At 40.7% G+C, this 21,198-nt stretch overlaps 1 protein-coding gene across 1 annotated transcript in view; it reads right to left on the bottom strand.

The window, feature by feature from the left end:
* The window catches only part of EXT1 (exostosin glycosyltransferase 1), a 362,793-nt gene extending 343,420 nt beyond the window's left edge, over positions 1-19,373 (bottom strand). Inside the window, exon 1 of the mRNA XM_044004472.1 lies at positions 18,412-19,373. Coding sequence (XP_043860407.1) covers positions 18,412-19,373 — 962 coding nt within the window. The remainder of the gene's footprint in view (positions 1-18,411) is intronic.
* Positions 19,374-21,198: the final 1,825 nt, after the last annotated feature.

The following is a 21,198-nucleotide window of genomic DNA, read 5'->3' as shown; positions in this document are numbered from 1 at the left end:
AGAAATAAATCCTATCTGTTAAACTGTCAGTTATTATCAGATCAAGGAAATTCAACATGCAGCATTTGAATACCACAATGGAAAGAATGACACATCTCTTTCTCTTCCCTTGTTTCCTTTTATCATATCATAATAAGATCCAATTATCACCCTAGCCTTAAGACCTTGATATCATGGGTCAGTTGGGATATGAACTCAAAACCTACTGTGAAAAGATAAAATGTAGGACACTTTAAAACCACCCATAGTAATAAATGTAAAGCAGCTTAGATGGTAGATAATAACTGACATTTACATATTCCTGAAAGAAGAGGTTCTTAACCTCAGCCTGTGAACTTTTTAGAAATATGTATTTATATATATAAGTGTGTAGGTGTTATATGTGTGTAGTATATGGATATGGTGTGTATACACATATATTATAACTTATTTTAGTATAATATTTCTTTTGTAATCATAGTATTTATTTATGCATTTAAAAACATTTTTCTGAGGCATCCACAGCTTTCACCAGGCTGCCAAAAGGGCTCCATGGACACAGATAAAACTAAGAACCCCTGATTTAAAACTTGCAAAGGCATTTTCTATATAGATTCATTTGATCTTCAAATCAACCCTTTGCCCCATTTTACAGATTAGAAAACTGAGGCATGGGGCGGTCTAAAAGACTTGCCCACAGTGACACCCAGCTAGTAAGGTGGGATTCAAGCCTGTGGCAACCCGGCTCCAAGTTGATAACATTAACCGCATAGTTCTCATACCTATACATCTTCCTGAACAGCATGATCTTCACTATTATAACTCTCAAAACTTTACTATTCTAGATAAGAGTCATTAGGTTATCTCAGAATGGACCTTTACTTAAATTATACACAAAATCGTTGGCTAGAATACACACTTATTTAAAAAGGAAAAAAAAAAAGGGCCTTGATGGTAAAAAGGTGGAAAAGGGGAAGAAGCTTATAGTTTTGTTATGAAAAACTGCTTTCATAAATTTTTATACTTTTATACAAAGAAAATAAAAAGTCATTCTACAACTAACCTAAGAATAGGAATAGGGGCAGCTAGGTGGCACAGTAGATAAAGCACTGGCGCCCTGGATTCAGGAGGACCTGAGTTCAAATCCTACCTCAGACACTTGACACTTAATAGCTGTGTGACCCCTGGCAAGTCACTTAACCCTCATTGCCCTGGGGGAGGGGGGGGGATAGGAATAGCCCTAAAAGGCAATAGTAATAATAAAACCAATAACAATAATAATATGTGTTAACTTATTTGATTATTTACAACAACCCTGTGAGGTAAGTGCTAATATTATCCTTCTTTTAGAGATGATGAAACTGAGACACAGAGAGTTTTAATGGCTTACTCATGGTCACACAGACAGAAGTGTCTGAGGAAAGATTCAAACACATATCTTCCTGACTCCAAGTCCTGTGTTCAGAGTACTGAGCCACATAGTTGCCTGAATTGTTTTTAAAATATGATTGGTTGGTTAGCTGGCTCTTGTTGGAAGGGGGTTGTAACAGCAGGAAAAGGAATGAAACTAATTATTTTCTTGAAAATTCAGCCTTAAGAGAAACTCAGGAAAGAACCTCATTTAAGTCTTTGAAAGTTCTGTTTCCTTGGCATAGTCACACCTTCAACAACTATGACGAAGCCACTTTAGTTTGATGATCTTGGTGAGATGCCATTTTGAAAGCATAAAAAAAGTCATCAACTTTCTGAAGTTTCTCTGAACTTAAGCTGGGCCTTGGACAATCCAATGCTAGGCTCATATTCACACATAACATTCTATTACAAATCTCTCATTTATACATACTTTTTAGGCAGACAGCTGGGGACTGAGGGTACAGAGGAACAAAGAAGAAAAACTTATAATTAACAAATTTTTTTAAAACCCACTAATTTAAGGTATACTAAGAAATGATAGTGGAAGAAGGGAATCAGATGCACCATACATACATCATACCCGGTTCTAATCTTCAATTCAGAAGGCTGTTTCTATAATACATTCCACCAGAGGTCACTCTATTTTAACTATTGTTTTGTATGATAGACAAGAAAAACAACATTAAGGGAGGATTTGGAAATACTACTTTTTGCAGTGTCCAGGACTGGGCTGACATGGAACTGTACAATGTGGGCATTACCAAGCCACAAGGCAGGAAGTGTAAGCCTATTGGGTGGAAGTGGGGGTGAGGGGATGATGAAAAAAAGGAAATTTTAGAAAAAGCAGAAGCAGAGTGAGATGATCTGATCCCAGTTAGAGAAGCAGTGAGAAATCAGAAACTAACTGGAGATTGGCCAGCCAAGAAATAGGCAATGGTGTTGGGAAGAGGCTTACAGATTTGACTGGTTAATGAGCTGTCGTGATAGTATCCAGGGGAAACTCATCAGGTCAGGGTTCAGAAAGCTGCAAAGAGGGAAGTTTGAACCTGAAGCCCAACAAGAAAAAACAGAGTATGCTTAAGGCAAGTGATAAGAATGGGGGGTTGTGAGGGGAGGGGGAAAAATTTAGTCTCTGAGTTAAACCGTGTAGGATAAAATAATGGGATTTGGCAGGCACCCAGGGGCTCCAACGGGAAGATTGATTTGGAATTGTTTGAATTGGGGGTGAGACTGAGAAACTGACTGAGTACCTACTTAAGAATTATTAAATTGAGACCCTGCTTGGGCTGGTCCTGAGTGGGGTGTTGTTCTCAGAGGCTGTGGACTACTGATGACCCTCAACCAATCAGCTTGAAGGGACCTCCCCTTTTGGGAGGTAGACAGGAAGTAGAAGGTGAGGATCACTCGGTGAATAGGCTTCTTTTCATTAGGAACTAGCTTGGTGGTGGGAGATGGAGAACAGAAGCCCTTGCTCCCCTTTCAGCCAGGACTTTGGCATGGTAAGGGACTTCATATGGTCTGTTAGGAAAAGCAAGGGCTTCTCTCTGGCTATACCAACTCTCTCTTCACTAACTTCTAAAACACTTTAATAAATCCTTAAAAGCCTAAACTCTGCTGAATTTATCAGTGTTTTTAGCCAGCTCCCCCCCCCCACACCAAAACTGGGGGAGGGGGCAGATTAGGACCCACAGTTAGATTTTAAACACCACACATGCAAAGATGGATGCAATAAATGTGTATTGAGTGTCAACTATATACCAGACACTGTATTAGGTGCTAGGGGTACAAAAGACCAAAGTGATATAGTCCCCTACCCTCAAGGAGATGGCACCCAAATGCAATTAAATAAAGGAGTCCATATCCCAGTATTGATGAAAGGAGAGGCTCACTAGACTTCAAGTCAGAAGAAGTGTTAAATTTGATGCTTGCTTCCCGTAATTTATATCTGACAATTCACAACTTCTGAGTCTCAGTCTCCTTATCTATAATATGGAACATTGATGACCAAGTCAAGTAACCTTAAAAGTCGGGGGGGGAGGGGCAGCTAGGTAGATAGAGCACTGGCCCTGGAGTCAGGAGTACCCGAGTTCAAATCTGGCCTCAGACACTTAACACTTACTAGCTCTGTGACCCTGGGGCAAGTCACTTAACCCCAATTGCCTCACTTAAAAAAAAAAAGAAAAAAAATCATAGAGGTATTTATAGCACCATGGCAGTCTACCACTGTTAATATTACTCACCTAAACAGTCTTGTGAAATTGTCCTTACACTGTATAAAAGTAGGTCCGGTGTTTTTTTGGGTTTTTTTTTTTATTTTTAAACCACCGATGAATGGTTGTTGTTTTTTTAGTTAAGGAGTGCTTACTATTTGTCCAGGCACTATGCTAAGCTAATGAAGGAAGTTATGATGTATTGATAATCTACTACAAAAGACGTGAAAAACGAGAAATGTTTGAGTGAAGGTTTTTTGGTTTTTGGGTTTTGGGTGGTTTTTTGCAGGGCAATGGGGTTAAGTGACTTGCCCAGGGACACACAGCCAGTAAGTGTCAAGTGTCTGAGGCCGATTTGAACTCAGGTACTCCTGAATCCAGGGCCAGTGCTTATCCACTGTGCTACGTAGCTGCCCCCTAAATGTTTGCATTTTTTTTTTAGGGGAGGCAATTGGGATTAAGTACTTGGCCCTGGGTCACACAGCTAGTAAGTGTCAAGTGTCTGAGATTGGATTTGAACTCAGCCTTCTTGAATCCAGGGCTGGTGCTTTATCCCCTGTACCAACGAGCTGCCTCCCTTGAGTGAAGTTTTAACTGTAATTTAAAGTGTGGCCTCCTCCTTCTGCCATTCCTTTGGGTCTACAATGGAAAGAGCACTGGCTCTGCAGTCAAAGGATCTGGGGTTCAAATCCTGCTTCTGATGCTTAGTAACTACATGACCTTAACCAAGGTGGGCCTCCATTTTTTCATGCATAATATAAAGGGATTAGGACCAGAAAACTCTACAGTCGCTTCCAGCCCTAAACCTAGGATCCTATCATCATAACCAAAGGTTAATTAAGTGCCTTCTGTTTAACTGTGGTCTGGGTAGTTTTCTCTCGAGTTGCTATTTTTCCATAAGTCCATTGCCTTCTGCTTGCCTCTTTGCCTAAGGGAAGCCAGCCTACAAAGGCAACTGTGTCTTAGCTGGCCTGGAATTTAAGCTACCTTAGGCCCTATACAAGTTGGAGTAGACATTAAGTGTACCCGTGCCAAAAACAACCTTAAAGAGATGATTACAAAGAGGCGAGACCTGGAAGCCTACTTATCAGTGGAACAGCTAAGTCGCCAAATTTATTGCAAAGCAGTGATGATTTCCTAGCTTGAATGAACTTTCTCTCCCGGCCATGCTCCACTGTAGATGAAAAGAATGACCCTAATATTATGGTTCACAAAGTTAGTAGTGGTGCCCATTTGTTCCCATTCATCAGAGGTGGGGGGGGGGGGGGAGGCGAGTATGGGGCTACACTTTATCTGTAAAGAGTTATTTTCTCAACTTCAGCCACCATGTCATCTTGATGTTCCAAGCTACAGCATAGGGGCCTCTTCTCTCACCTACCTAGACTGGAAATATGGGTGGGTTCCAATAACTTTAAGGTTTTTCCGATTATGGGAGGGTGGTAAAATGTGTTTAACTTGTGTCTTCATTTCAACTCAAATAAAAAACAAATAGTCCTCACCATTTTTTCCCAAAACAATAAAATACAAATCAATATACTAACCTCTTTTGGATATCCCAACATGCCGACATAACGTGTCATAAACCATTATGATTATAATTTTTTTCTCTGTTATTTTGCCCATACTATTTCAGAAGTGTGAACACCACCACCACTACTACGATGACTACTACTACAGCAAAGTCATTATGAATCCTCCTCACCTCCACCCCCCTGGTTTCCTTTATGATTAAACTCAAATCTTAGGTTCAGCAGGAGGCCATTCTTGATCTCCCCCACTGCTAAAGCCTTCTTTCCTATTTACACTATATGTATCTTGTATATACATAGTTGTGTGTACATTAGAATGTGAGCTCCTTGAGGGTAGTTGCCATGTTTTTACCTTTCTTTTTATCTCTAGCTCTTAGTGGTGTCTAATAAATAGTAGGTGCCTAATAAATGCTTGCTGATCTTGACCTAAGGAACTCAGGACAACAATAGCCTGAGGTTTCTGGAATAGTTGTTGGACCAGGATAGGCTAAGGGGACTATAAGAGTTCCATCTTTCTTTTCTTTTCCTTTTTTTGGGGGGGAGGGGGGAAGAAAAGGGGGGGCCGGGCAATGAGGGTTAAGTGACTTGCCCAGGGTCACACAGCTAGTAAGTGTCAAGTGTCTGAGGCCAGATTTGAACTCAGGTCCTCCTGAATCCAGGACCAGTGCTTTATCCACTGTACCACCTAGCTGCCCCCTATAAAGAGTTCTAAGGACTGAAACTACCCTCTTAAACAGAGGTGTCAAACATGTGGCCAGGGGGAAAGGAATAAGCTTTTATATAGGTCCTACTATGTGCCATGCACTGTGTTAAGTACTAAGCACTTTACATAAGATCCTCACAACAGCCCTGCAAGGTTGGTGCCACTATTACCCCCATTTTACAGCTGAGAAAACAGAGGCAAAGGTTAAATAACTTGTCCAGGGTCACACAGTAATTGTCTCAGACTGAATTTTAATTCACTTCTTGACTCTAGGACCAAGGTTCTATCCACTGCATCACCCATATGAGGCCCATAACACTCCCAAGCCCTAAACCAGATTCAAAGGTAATTGGGAAATATTGAACAAAATAAATGAAAACAAAAGAATGTAGATAATATTACATTTTAAAATCTAAGCCAATATGCTACCCACAGGGAACCAGATGCATGGATTAGTGGCTGCCCTCTCTATAACAGTTTGACACCACTGCTCTAAGACAGAAGGATGAAAAGTTTCCTACAGGTCTTTCTCAAACCTAGACTCTTAGTATGATCTCAAGTGATATGAGGCACAAAAATAATGTAGGCTTGATGGGAGCTAGGGTAGAGAAAGACTAAGGAGCAGCCCTCTCTCCCAGTCAACCTGTTTGGTATATATAAGCTTTTCCAGGGCAAGGACTAAATAGTTCTATATAGGACCAAGAGAGATGCATAATAAATGCTTTTGGTTGATAATAGTGATAACCAGTGTACACCCTGGGCTGTAGGGCATGCCAAATGGCCAGGTGATTTACACTCTGCTATCTAAAAAAATCACTAGACCATTTTTATGACCCCAGAGGGAAACTAAAATGACAGGTTTCAAATAATAGGTCTTACACCATGTCCTGAATATGAGCAAACCCAGGCACTGCCAGGCCAGAGCACAATGGGAATTCCAAAAATGAATATTATACACCTCTAAAGACATGTCAGGAAATCCAATTAATTCATCTAATCTAATTAAATGAATTAATTAGAAATACAATACAGTATTTTATCTCACCATTACTTGAATCTACAGGTCAGCTTGGTATTTGAAATAAAGGTGATTTTACCATAGGAAAGGGAAGAGATGTTTTTTTAATTCTCTACAAGGAAGAGTAGGGGAAAAGCAACATGGCATCCTCTGACAATAAAGCAGATGTTCTTAACTTTTTTTTCTGTCATGGAACTCTTTGTCAGTCAGGCAAAATCTATGGTCCTCTTCTCAGAACGATGCTTTTAAAGGTGCAAAATAAAATACACAGAATTACAAAGGAATACAATTGTGTTAAAATACAGTTATCAAAAAAAAATTTTTTTTAAAGACACGTTTAGGGACCCCAGATTATAAACCCCTGCAAAAGAGAGGCATGATTCCCAAGAGAATAAAATACCAGATACCTGCCTTAGGAATGTTCCTAGAACTTAAGTGGATTGATGCTGAGTGAAGTGAGCAAACCAGAATACTGTACACAGTAACAGCAACATTGTGCAATGACAAACTGTGATAGGCATAGCTCTTCTCAGCCATACAATGATCCAAGAAAATTCCAAAGGACTCATGATGGGAAATGCTCTCCACACCCAGAAAAAAGAACTGTGGAATCTGAATGCAGACTGAAACGTATGCTTTCTATTTTTTTGCTGTTTTTTTCTTTTTTTGAGGTTTTCCCCTTTTGCTCTGATTCTTCTTTCACATCATAACAAATGCAGAAATATGTCTGATGTGATTGTGCATGTGTATAGCCTATATCAGATTGCTTTCTGTCTTGGGGAGGGGGGAGGGAAGGAGATAAATATGAAACTTAAAATCTTATAAAAACAAATGCTGAAAACTATCTTTACATGTAACTGGAAAATAATAAAATAATTTTATGATAAAAGAAAGAAGGAATGTTCCTAAAAAAGATGAACCTATTATATAAATGTGCTTGAAATTTGAAATAAGACAGGGGTGGGGAGAAAGGACCACTTTACTTGTCTACAGAAATCACGATCCTGATATAAAGGGGACAGACAACGCTAAGAGCTATAATCCCTCCAGATAAGGCTTTTATTACATATGGCTATGCTTTTGGGGAGAAACTGACCTGTAGTGTTGCCTAATAATTATGAGCCACGTTACCATAGGACTTGACTGTATCTGTTATGATTCAGACGACATCTGAATTTGGTATGAAGGTGAGTATTAGAGAAAATATCTTATAATATGTTTGTACATGCCTGAATCCGTGCCCCTTGGGAGAAATAATGAAAATATTGGTTACAATTGTATGAACAGTCTTTGGCCTTGAAAATAACATCTTAAAATTCCACCTTAACTTTCACCTTGGCTGCTATTAGAATGTTATCGCCCACGATAAGAGAATATCACCTGAACTTAATATGCAGCAAAAGTACACAGGACCAGGTCCTGCTACCACAGATAATGCTGGCCTACTAGAAAAGCCATCAATTGTTAATAGCCATGTAAATTGTTCAAAGTAGAAAGTTATTCATAGTCATCTCATCATGATTTGATAAGTGTCCATGCCTGATGTGATCACTTACTTTACTACTCAAATTACTGAGGAATAAAATAGACTTTTATCTTCCATATTCCAAGAAGGTTTCTCCTAGAAAATCATTTTAGATGGTTGTAGAGACACATCTGTTACTATTCAGTGGTGTGGGTTTATTTTTTTTTCCAAGAGGCATAAATAAAACCAAATACTATTGCCCAACTTCATTCACTGAGAAATGGCCATTTTTAAGTAACCAAAGAATGCTGTAAAAATACAAAGCAGTAATTTATACATAGGTGAACAATTTTCAGAACTGAGAATCTAGGTTGTTTATGCAATAATTCCCTAGGCGATACTTTCAGGCAGCAAGATATAATGAAAAGAACACCAGAATTTATTTACCTGTGTGACTTTGGGTAAGTCACTTAACCTCCTTTGGTTTAATTTCCAAAGCTGAAAATTAAGGGAGTTGGCTGTACATAATATCAGAAACAAAGCATTTTCATTACAACAACCTAGCATGGGATAGTAGCTAATATATAGTGGACATAAGGTAAGGAAAGACTGAGCTCAAATTTCTACCTCTATAACCTTTGGCAAGTCACTTAAAATCCCTGGGCTGTAAATAGGGGCAGCTAGGTGGTACAGTGGATAGAGCACAGAGCTTGAAATCAGGAAGACTTATCTTCATGAGTACAAATCTGGCTTCAGACACGTTTACTAGCCTGGCCAAGTCACTTAATCCTGCTTGCCTCAGTTTCCTCATCTCTAAAATGAGCTAGAAAAGGAAATGGCAAACCACTCCAGTATCTTTGCCAAGAAAACCTCAAATGTAATTTTGAAGAGTCAGATACAACTGAAACGACTCAACAACAAAATTAAAACTAAGCAGGTAGATAGCTGGGATTCCCTTCAGGTTCAACAATCTATGTTGAATAATTCTAATTAATTAAGTGCTGGTTATATGCTAAGCACTGAGAATTCAATGGAAAAAAAAAAAAGAAGTCTTGGCTTTGGAGGACCAAACATTAAACTGGGGGAAGGAGAGGGGATTGGCTAACCTATAGATTGAAAATGAAATACAAATCATAAAGTAATTTGGGAAATCATGACTGACTTCTTGCAGGAGGTGGCAGGTACTTGAGCTAATCCTCTAAGGGTGGAATTGTGGAAAAGAGCCCTGGAAGGATCCAAAAAAGACTGACTTCTAGCTTTAGGGGAAAATTTTCTTCTACTCAAGTCTTTTAGGATTAATACACCAGCTTCCCTTGTAAATGAAAACTAGATAATAATGGCTAATAGCAATAGCTAACATGTATAGGGAACTTTAAGGTTTTCAAAGTGCTATATAAACTTTTCATTTTATCCTCACAACAAACCTGGGCTGTAGGTTCTATCATTACCACCATTTTAAGGATGAGGAAACCAAGGAAGACTGAGTTAAAGTGACTCGTCCAAGATCACATAGCTATTAAGTGCCTGAGGCTGGATTTGAATTCAGGTCTTCCTGACTCCAGGTCCACACAATCCATCCACTTCAGTACCTAGCAGTTTCTGTGATCACAGCAGTCAGTGATGAGATCACACATAATTGCACAGCAAGAAAAGCCAGCTGATGAGATCAATGCTAAGAAATTAATAAATGGGCTTTCCTTGCTCTCCCAATCTCCATTTTTCAAAATAGTAAAGGGAAGTTCAGGAAGGTTACAATATTGGTAATATCTACCCTGTTGCTGTTCAGTTTTAAGTCATGTCTGAGTCTCCATGACCCTATTTGGTGTTTTCTTGACAAAGACACTAGAGTGGTTTGCCATTTCTTTCTCCAGTCTCATTCTTACAGATGAGGAAACTGAGGCAAACAGAGTTAAGTAACTTGCCCAGGGTCACCCAGCTAATAAGTGTCTGAGGTAGGATTTGAACTCAGGTGTTCCTGACTCCAGGCCCAGAACTCTATCTAGTTGCCCAGTATCTACCTTATGAAGGGGCTTTAAGTATCAAAAGAGCTCAGAGAATCTAAACCTAGAGCTTAAAGAGACCTTGGAGATGGCCTAGTACAATCTCTATCCCCATTTTGCTGATGAGGAAAGTGAGACAAAGGGAGGTTAAGGGACTTGCCCAAGGTCTTACCAGCAGTAAGCATCACAGGCAAGTTTTGAACTCAGGAGGCTTTTTGTCTCCAAAGTCAGCACTCTTTTAACCATACTATCCTGCTGGTTCCTCTCATTATATGAAAGCACTTTTAAAAAAAATTGTTAAGTACTATACAAATGCATTTCTATTATTATTAACTTCTGGAATCTAATTTGACACTTTATCTAAATGGGCTTTATTTGTTAGTATTTTATTTTTTAACGGAAACCTGAGTTCCATTACGTATTTAAGTCTTTTTCACCATTTTAACTTAGAAAGGATACCAAAAGATCTAATTGCTTTATTGATGTTACAAAGTAATAAGGCACTCAAGGCTTATGTTAATATAAAAAGAAAACTTTTAATGTGCTTCTCCCATGTAAATAAAAATGTTGCCCACATTGTCATTATGTGAATCAAGGAAACTGGCTGCTCATTCTTCATAAGTTCCTCAAATTACACTTTCATATTTAAAGATGCAGTTATCACCCAAGGTGCCAATTTATTGCAGGCCTTATTTAATGCAGTGTGAATTTTAATGTGACCTATATGAGAAATGATACTTTCAAGAAATATTTATCCTCTCCCTCTCAATAAAGAAAAAGCACTTTTATATTAGATTAGATTCTTTCTCATTATATTTTCAGATTTAACGGATTCAAATAATTTGGGGAAATGGTTTCACTTAGCTCTGTAACCATAAAACATCATCTAAAAATAATCAAGTGCCATGAGATCACCTGAATCAAGATTTAGGAACTAAAAGGTCAGCTAATTATGATATGTTATCACTACAAGTTACTTGGGGGAAAAACCCTGCACCCCTCTGCACACACATCCCCCACATTTGTTTCAATATGCTACATACTCTAATAAGGAATTCTGTTTTCACAGGCAAATAAAAAATAAAAAGTACTTATTAAGCCCCTATTGTATCCCAGGTGTTAGGGATACAAACACAAAAATGAATTAACCAATTCTATTACAGAAGAAAGCGCATACATATATACCAAATATACACTCATACAAAATAAATCCATTGGGGGGGGTCAGGGGTAAGTACTAACAGCTCTGGGAGACATTAAGAAAGGCTACATGTAGAAGATGATGCTTAAACTAAAGTTGGGGGGGGATTGGGGGGGGGACAATTGGGGTTAAGTGACTTGCCCAAGGTCACACAGCTAGTAAGTGTTAAGTGTCTGAGGTCGGATTTGAACTCAGGTCCTCTTGAATCTAGGGCCAGTGCTCTATCCACTGTGCCACCTAGCTGCTTCTTAAACTAAGTTCTGAGAGAAATTTTGAGATGTAAGAGGTGACAAAGAGGATCGAGTAGATTCTAGAGATGGGGGACAGATATCCCATGCAAAGGGAAAACAGGAGATGGGATAAGGAACAGCAAGTAGATAGTTCCTCTTTTGAAGAAGATCACAAACTCCTCCAACACCTTAGCAGACACTTTTCATAATTTTCTGGGTCCGAAAATTCCAGCTCCTTCTAAGCCAACCTTCTGGCAATAAACTTAATCCTGAGTAGTGCTGGCCCTAGCTGCCTCCTGTCACAATCCAAGCGCTCAGTATTTAAAGCCTATACATTTTATTTATTTATTTATTTATTTATTTATTTTTGGTGAGGCAATTGGGGTTAAGTGACTTGCCCAGGGTCACACAGCTAGTAAGTGTCAAGTGTCTGAGGCCGGATTTGAACTCAGGTACTCCTGAATCCAGGGCCGGTGCTTTATCCACTGCGCCATCTAGCTGCCCCTAAACCCTATACAATTTAGTAAGAACCACAAAGCAAGTAGTACTAGCAGAGCTAGGCTAGCTCAGAGTCATCAGAAGAAAATCTTAACAGAAAGTATTCTATCATGAGTTTCCCCCATCTATCTGGAAGATGGAGAGGAGAAGAGAACATGTATATCAACCAAGAAGCATTTATTAAACACTATCTGTCAGGTACTATGTTCAGTCTTTTTAATTGAACTAATTTCAAATAGAGTCCAATTAAGTTCCATGTTCCGCTGGATAGTGAGATTTTGCTTGAAAATCAGTTGACAAAAATTTAGATATAACAGATGTAGAAAGTGAGCAAAATCCTCCAAATTTACAACTTGGGGAACACTTTGAACTGATTCTTCAGTTAGGAGAATGCCCTGATCACTGAAGAGAAGGTGATAAGAGTGCTTTATCCTCCCCACCCCCCTTTCCAACTATCAGTTCCAAAGCCAGGGTATTTTAGACCACTTGAACCCCAAAAGCTTAGAAAATATATCCCCTGGGATATATCCCAAAGCACCTATGTATGCCAACAGGTTTATTCATCTGGAGATGATTATATTCCTTCCCATTGCCCCTAACAAATTCTCCCCAAAAGAAAGAGCATAAGTAAACATGCCACTTTGGAAAGGCTGCAAAACCCCCGTCTAGAAGGATATAATGACTCCTAATTTAGCTTTCTGAATTCTTTAGTAAAAGTCACACTCTACAACACTGCCCACTGACTCCTCATGTAAATACATTTTTCTTTTTTTTTCCTTCATCTTTTTTCATTTTTTTCAAATTAACTTCAGGCTCTTCTGATGGCAGAATATCACTGAAACCTAATTGAGTCTGCAGCAAATTAAGATGCTAAAGACAACTACAGTAAAACCTCTGCCACTCAGAATCCCCAGGTAATAAGAAAAGTCTCATTTTCTAAAAAACTGAGGTGTTACTTCTTTAATCTCTTATTTTAACCATTTTAGACTCGTCTTTCCACGCTGTATTATGCACTTCTTTGCCTTCTTGAACAGAAGATAAATCATCCCATCAATAATTATTTGTTAACTGCCTACTACATGCCAGGGATGGTGCTAAGAGCTGGGGGTATAAAAAGGTGTAAAAGATAGTCTCTGATGTCAAGTAGCTCACAATATAAAGCAATATATAACTTGGCCTTTTTTTTTTAATCGTTCAAGATTATCAATATCCACAAGTAGATAGTCAGCCTAGGGTAGTAAAGAAAGCACAGGATTTGACTCATTAGAGACCCAGTTTCTAAGTCAGCTTCCTACACTTACTAGTTCTGTCACTGAGAATAAACCTCATCACCAAGCCTCAGTTTCTTCATCTGTACAATTGGAGTAACAGTACTTTTAGTAACTATTTTACAAGGTTATTTTAAGGATAAACTAAGATTATACGTGTATATATGTGTGTGTGTGTATGTATGTATATAGAGAAAGAGAGAGAATGGATGAATCCAGGCTTACTATAGATCACTCCCTTTTACATACATTTTAGAGTACAGCCCTTTTCTTATTCCTCACAGAACATTTCATCTCCTGTATCTGTGTTTTTATCCAGTGCTTGGAATGGACTGACTCCTAATAAACACTTCTGAATCTTCCTCCAAAGTTTAGTTCAAGTTCACTTCAACCAAAGTCATTTTTGACACCCCAAGTACTGACACTAACTAGTCTCCTCCCACCAAATAATCCTGTCTTTATTTTTACATATTTTATATGCACTTACTTACATGTATACTTGTGGCTTCCTCTGACAAAATGAAAGCCCCCTGAGGGCAGGAACTGCTTCATTTTTGTCTTTCTATGTCCAGCACTGAGCATGGTGCCTGACTCATAGTAGGGTGTTTAATAAATGCTTTTTGATTAATGCTGGGGCTAACAGCACTCCTAGGCCAATAAGGCAACCAAGGTACTAGAGGTATGGAATTGAAACTTATTGAGCCCTCTCTTCCATCCATCACAATCGCTTGGTTCCCCTGGGATAGCCCTTAATGGAACATCTAGAAGCACAGTCACAAGCCATTCTCTCCTTGACTCTAGCATGTGAGCTCTGGCCAGGGCAGTTCGTAAGTGGGCTTCATAGGGTACCTGTCAGTGCAAAGCTGCTACACCCCTGAGAGGCACTGTGTGCATTGATCTAATTTCCTTTAGAGTTAAATCAAGTGGTATGTCAAGCTCTTCAGCTAAGAATAGCTAATAGAAGCACCGCTGCTGATTTTTTTTTTTTACAGTGGAAGGATTTTAAAACAAAAACTATTCAGACTTCTTTAAAGTTGAAAAAAATGAATGAATTGGCATTTTTTTAAGTTGAACAATAATTACTTAATGAAAAACTTATTAGGAAATGATTTGATGGTTGGTGTGATTGGTCCCTAGATGGGCAAATGAACTCACAGTTAGCCAGACCAAAATGATCCAGTAACAATTAGTCTTGTGAACATTCTAGCTACAGCAAGCTCATGCAAAGACAATTTTGATAAGATACATAAACTTAAAGGATGCAATATTGAAATGACTACCCTAAATCCTCATTATGTTGTAGTGACTAGGCTTTTCATAATTTATTTTAGCCTTTATCAACTTTATCTGCTGAGGCATATAACTAATGAAAATTAATTAGATATGTGTCATACAGATGGATGTTTTAATATAACTCTGTATGTTTGAGCCAAAAAAGTGCCTTTATACAAGAACAATCTTCCTTCATTTTCTTGACTTTCAATAACCAATTATTAATAATAATTAATAATTATTATTATTAATAAGAGGGTAGAATTCAAAAGAAATCCAGATTTGGTGCTGAGCATTGTCTAAGCACCAAAACTTCATTAAAGATTAATTCTTTTCCCTCAATGGATATGTTTTCCATAATTTCCTAATTTGACAACACCAGTTTTAAGTCTAAAGCCTAATGACTGTACATTGTAGCTATCAGCTTTAAAGAAGAGCTGATATAAGGCTGAAAGGTGAATAAGTAAAGTTGAGGCCTACTTTCATATATGCCTATTAAAAAGGTATAATGAAAATTGATCTGAAGATCCATGGGCTTTTATAGCCATTATCAAATGAATCCCCAGAGCCCTATTGGAGGGAGGTATTATACCACCCTTTCCACAACCCAGTCAAAATCAGGCTTGGTTGATGTGACTGACTAGAGGTCACATACCCCGTCAGTGCTAAAGCAAAACCTTCTAGATCACTGATTCCACCAGCTCATAACACCTCCTTTCCCATCATCCCAAGAGAAATGAATTTTACTTGGATAGTTCTGCATGGATGGACACCATTTCACATATATAAAATTCATTTCTTAAAGGTGGACATTTTATTTCACATCAATAAATAAAGAATACAGTAGCTTTGTTTGTTCAATAAAGTCAATAATAATAATTCTGCCAGGGGCCAAACAGGAGCATTTTTTGACATCTTCCTTACTCATTAAACATTTACAAGTCATCAGACGTAAATGGCATCACTGCCAGGAAAACACCATTTTTCCAGAGGCACACACTTTAGAAAATCCACTGGGAGAGAAGTAAAGCTTCTACTGTACTACCCCAGTAACAAATGTAAATGATCAGTAGAGCTTACAAATTATGCAAGATTAGGACTAGATGGCACTCAAAAGAAATACCAAGAAATTCCAGTTGCTACCAATGAGAAGTGTCCCTGAGTCAGAATTCAATAGGACTCTGCATTGATACCAGAGGGGCCATCATCTTTCAGATGAGAACAGATCCCCCAGGTCCTGACACCTGGTAGTCTTTAAAAGATATCATAGGGCGGCTAGGTGGCACAGTAGAAAGAGCACAGGCCCTGGAGTCAGGAGTACCTGAGTTCAAATCCGACCTCAGACACTTAACACTTACTAGCTGTGTGACCCTGGGCAAGTCACTTAACCCCAATAGCCTCACTTAAAAAAAATAAATAAATAAAAGACATCATAACACTTCTCACAAGAGTTTGGGTCTCAGTACTGATCTCTCAGTCTGATTCAAGAAGAACCAATGCTGGTAAAAGGAAATGAGCAAAACTAGAGTTTTAAGGGAACACACCCCTTTCTCCTTCCTAAGCATTCCTCCAGTGCTGAAATGCTCCAGAGTCTCTTACATTATAGCTGAGGAGGAAGTAATTTAGTCTTTTTCTTTGAGAGCAAAGGATGTGGTTCTATCATTGAATTATACATACATACATACACACACACACACACACACACACACACACACACAACCTGGTGAACTATGGAATTCAGATTTCCTAAGGTGAAATTCCTCATTTAAAAGAATAAAAAAGCACCATGCTCCTCCTACAGAATTCAATAAGATTGCCTTAGAAGACACTGAAAGGTTAGACTTCATCTCCGATTACTCCACCAAGAGCCAACAAAGAAAATTCCTGAAAGGCTAGGAGCATTTTCTTGTACAAAAAACCCACAGGAATAGGTTAATTTAAATGTGGAATAAACAAAGCAATCCCTTCCTGAGACAGTTTAAGTTATAGTTTCTTTCATGAGGAAAACAAACTTATTTTAAATGTACTTAATCTTTAAGCATTATTAAAACTAGTTTTTTAAATCAGAAGTAATAACCATCCCCTTATTATCATGATTTCCCCAATCTTGGAAGGTAAAAGGAGAAGAGGGTTGATATTCCATTCTTCCCCCCTCCCCAATTCAGTAAAAACTGCAAGTACACTTGGTTTATCTCACTTAATTCCCACAACCAGTGATTCTCATCAAAAAAACAAGGAAATCCTAGAGAGAGAAACCAGGTCTAGACATCTTAGTGAACAGTGATATCCCTGCAGTTTTCAGTGTTCTTTCCCTCCCCCTCCCTCCCTTTTTGCTCCCCTCCCCTATCAGCTTCTTGGAGGGGTTGGGGTTTCCCCGACACTGCATTCCATAATTCAGTTTCAAACTCTGCCAAGCTCTGGCAGGTCCTCTTTCATTTTCAGCTTGGGTTCGCAGGCTCTTGGTAGAACAAGGCTGCTCTGGTTTCTTAACTGGTACTCTGTGGAAATGCACTATAACCAGATCTTGCTAACTCTTCAGCTATGATGACCCACCAGCAGTTAATGTGACTTGTTTAAAAGTGAGCTACTGATCAGGGGAGTAAGAGGGAGGGAAGATATTTGCAAACTTCATTTTGTAAAATAAAATAAAGTGTATCAGTTACTAATTTAGGAGGACAAAGTAACTGGCCCAAGTTACTTAACAACTGGGTAAAACTTGTATCAACACAGCAGGGTAGCCGTCCTCATCACCATCCTCATCAGCCTCATCATCCTCTCCTTGTAGTCACACAGCTGATACAAAGTACACAATGGTATAGATACAAATAGAATAAGACAATAGAGACTAGGAAGTCAAAATTATCAATGGTGTTTTCACTGCCTTGCGGATTATTCTTGCAAGAGAAACGACAGGACCACATAAGAGTACTGATCCCCATCAGAACAGTGCTCAAAATTTCAATATGAGAAAGGCAAAGAAATGTGTGGACATATTTCATGACCAAAATAAGCACCCCCCTTCTACCTCCAAAAAACCAAGCAAGGCTCTTGCATGATAACAGAAAGCTTGAGGATTGAGGAAACTTCAGGGACTGTGACATAAAGGTCAACAAAACCAATAGAAGCAGTTAACCTGAAGAAGTCCTCACCATAAGGACACACAATGAATCAATCTTGGGCTATCAAGCCCCCCCCCCCCCAAGCAAGCATCTCCTCTGCTCCAGTCTGTAGTTAAAGAGAGAAGCTAGGATCACAGAATCTCCACCGCTCCCTCCTATCAGATCCAGCATCTCCACACTCAGAACAGCTGAAGGGCAAACAGTTTCCAAATGAGAAGCCACCATCACCCTCCTCCACAAAGGAGAGAGCTGAAAGGTAACCAATTCCCTAAAGGGATGGCAAGAACCCCTTCCACTGGACTATGTAACTTACTGTATAGATAACAGGCAAACAAAACAAAACACACCCCCTGCTTTTGAAACTAATATCTGAAGGGGAGGGTGGGAACCTACGAGTTTTCCCTGACTCCTCACCCCGCCCCTTTCACCATCCCTGCCTCCTGAACACCTGTATAGTGAAAGCAGTCAAGGCTGCTGACTAGAAAGGACCAGAGTGGGGCACTTACTTTTCGTATTCTGTGTTGTCTTTGTCACAACGAGAGTCCTTGTGCTTTTGCCAGTCTTTGCCATGCTTGCAGGTGGTTAAGAGGACCACATCCTCACCGTTATGGACGTGATATAAGGCATTCCTGGTGTCTGACCCAATCCCTGTCAGGTACCTTTTCCCCTTGAATACCAACATGTACTTCCTGAGAGGAGGGATAGTGTTAAACCTCAAAAATCCCTTCTCCCCTCCTGTCCTGGGATGATCCTTAGAAAAGAGGGGAATAGAAACATCAAAATTAGGTCTGAAGTTTTCAGTACTGATGCTGGCTTTGGCCAGCATTGCCTGGCCAATGTCAAACCCCACATCTTCGGTGTAGTCAGGCCAGGTGCCAGAATATAAATTAAAAATTAAATGATTTCTACCATTGTTCCACAAGTGGAGACTCTGCACTTTTGATTTCAAATTGTGCACATACTGAGGTGACAATTGGTCTCTGTCTAAAGTATCCAAGCTCAGGACAAACAGGCACGCCTGGCTGGGATCAGAAGTGTAAAACCTGGAGCCCTCGATGGCCGCTAGAATATTTTGGTAACTTTCTGCGATTTTCTCCCCTTTCTGCTGCGGGTAGACGTAGACTTTGAAGCCGTTTTTCTTGCAAAGGGTGAAATCGAAGCAGGACTCCATGCGACACCTCTTGCCTTTGTAGATGCTGGAATTACCGTCTCGCTTCTGCTTAGGGGAAATGGGCACATTGTCATCTTCGTTTTCCAATTGATCCCAAGGAATGAAAGGGCGCAAAGCGTCCGGGAACTGGGGCCAAAAATGATCCGGACTAGTGTGGTGCAAGCCATTCCTACTACTGTGCTCCTCTCTCCTGCTTTGGTTTCTGGATGCCCTAAACTGCAAGCCTCCGAAATAAAACAAAAGGACGAGACAAGTACCAGCTGAGAGCAGGATGAAATAGCGTTTTTTGGCCTGCATGTGTCCTGCCTGGGTCAAGATAATTGTAAATAAACACAAGAATCACCCAAGTTTCCCAATCAACACTTTCAGCTCCAGTCCGCCATCTTCCCGCCTGTAAAGACTTCAAACTCTCTTCTACCACCTTCTCTTTATTCCTTTCCCAAAGCCGTGGACTGATCCAGCGCATGTGGGCGATTTCTTTAACTTTCTCCCCTTCTGTCTTTCATCTTTGGGTTGCACAATAGACGGGAGAGTGTAGCCGAATAATTCGCACCCGGTATGGGCAGCCAAGGACTGTAATTTTTCTTGCATGCAACAAGACGGAGGAAAGAAGGGAGGAAAAAAAAAAGAGGGGGGGGGAGAAGAAGGGGGGGAAAAAAAGCTCCCGATACCCAATCAATGGCAAGACTAAGTGATTTCCTCGCCTCCAGAATTCCCCTCGGTAGTGTTGAAAAGGAGCACCGGTGCAGTAACTTCACTCATCAACACACTCATGCAAAGCACTCCGGCTTCCAACAAGTCAGCAGATCCCAACCGGCTCATACAGAGAATTACATCTTCCAGCTCGAGCGCCGTAACCTTACAAATCCCTGCATTTCTCTGGATTCCCTTCTGCAGCGGCTCCGAGACTCTGGTGGTGTTTACTCCTCCGATCTCTGTGAATGGCCCCCGGGACAGAGCAGCAGCAGCGGCAGCGACGGCGGCGGCGGCGGCGGCGGCAGCAGCAGCAGCAGCAACACGAGCAGCGGCGGCGTCGGAGGTGGCGGCGGCGGCACCTCCTCCCCCTAGTCAGTCTCTGCACCGAGCTGCAAACCCCGGCGAGGTTCCCTGGCCGCCCCCCACCCCCCCCCCAACCCCGTTCGAACGTTGCCGATCGCGGAGTTCGATCGCCGAATGTTACCCGGTTCTGAATGTTACACTTACACATTCCATTCCCGACACGACAGCGCTGACCTCATCTATCCACGCAGCCGGCTCTGCCATTGGCCAAGCGTCACGTCCGGGGTGGGCGGTGCTTCCGCTGCACCCATTCATAACCCCCCAGCCGGCGGGGACCTCGCTGCAGTCAGGGACTAGGCGGGGAAGGAGTGGGAGGGTAGGAGAAAGGAGGAGATGTAGGGGTGTCCCTTTAAGAGGATGCGGGGCTTTGGGGAGAATGGACGACACTCCATCCTGACGCTGCCCCATCGGGCGGTGGGTCTCGGTGCCGACATTCGCGCAACATGCGTTCCCTGCCGTTGGCGGCCGCTTGCGCGGCCCGCTGGCTCGCCCCGCAGCTCCTTTTTCCTTCCTGCGGAGCAAGAGAACCAGCGCCCCCAAGAGGAACGCGGGGAAAGATGGGGGGAGTACGGGAGGCGGGAAGGGAGAAAGGCACTCAAGAAGATCCGAGGGTATCGACGCCAGCCCTAGCCTTGGCCCCCAGCCGTCGCATCTCCTGCTGTTTTGATCGACCTTAAAAAATTGCCAGCACCGCCTGCCTCCAAGATATGGCAGGGGTTTGGGTTTTTATTATTATTATTATTATTATTATTGTTTAATTTCTAAGAAAGACTCTTGTGGAGCAAGCGATGGGAAGCTCAATCTCTAACGCAGGAGGCAGTTGAGAAAATGAAATTAAAAAGCGGTTCTTCCGATGCCGCGGTCCAGAGAGGTGTCTCCCCACCTCCTCGTTACTTGCAGCAATCGTGTGCATGCACACATGTCAAAGAGGCCCAGTTTTTTCCCGTGCTCTATGTCCTCAATCACCGTCTCTGGCTACTACCCCTTCACTTCATCTGCTTTCTTTCAGGGATTCAGATCCCCAAAGAAAAGAGGAAAAATTCAAAAGAGCTTCATTTGACAC

Source organism: Dromiciops gliroides, chromosome 1 (assembly GCF_019393635.1).
Source record: "Dromiciops gliroides isolate mDroGli1 chromosome 1, mDroGli1.pri, whole genome shotgun sequence".
Classification (NCBI taxonomy): domain Eukaryota; kingdom Metazoa; phylum Chordata; class Mammalia; order Microbiotheria; family Microbiotheriidae; genus Dromiciops; species Dromiciops gliroides.
The sequence above is the reverse complement of the archived record's forward strand: the minus strand, read 5'-3'. Positions and strand labels throughout refer to the sequence as shown.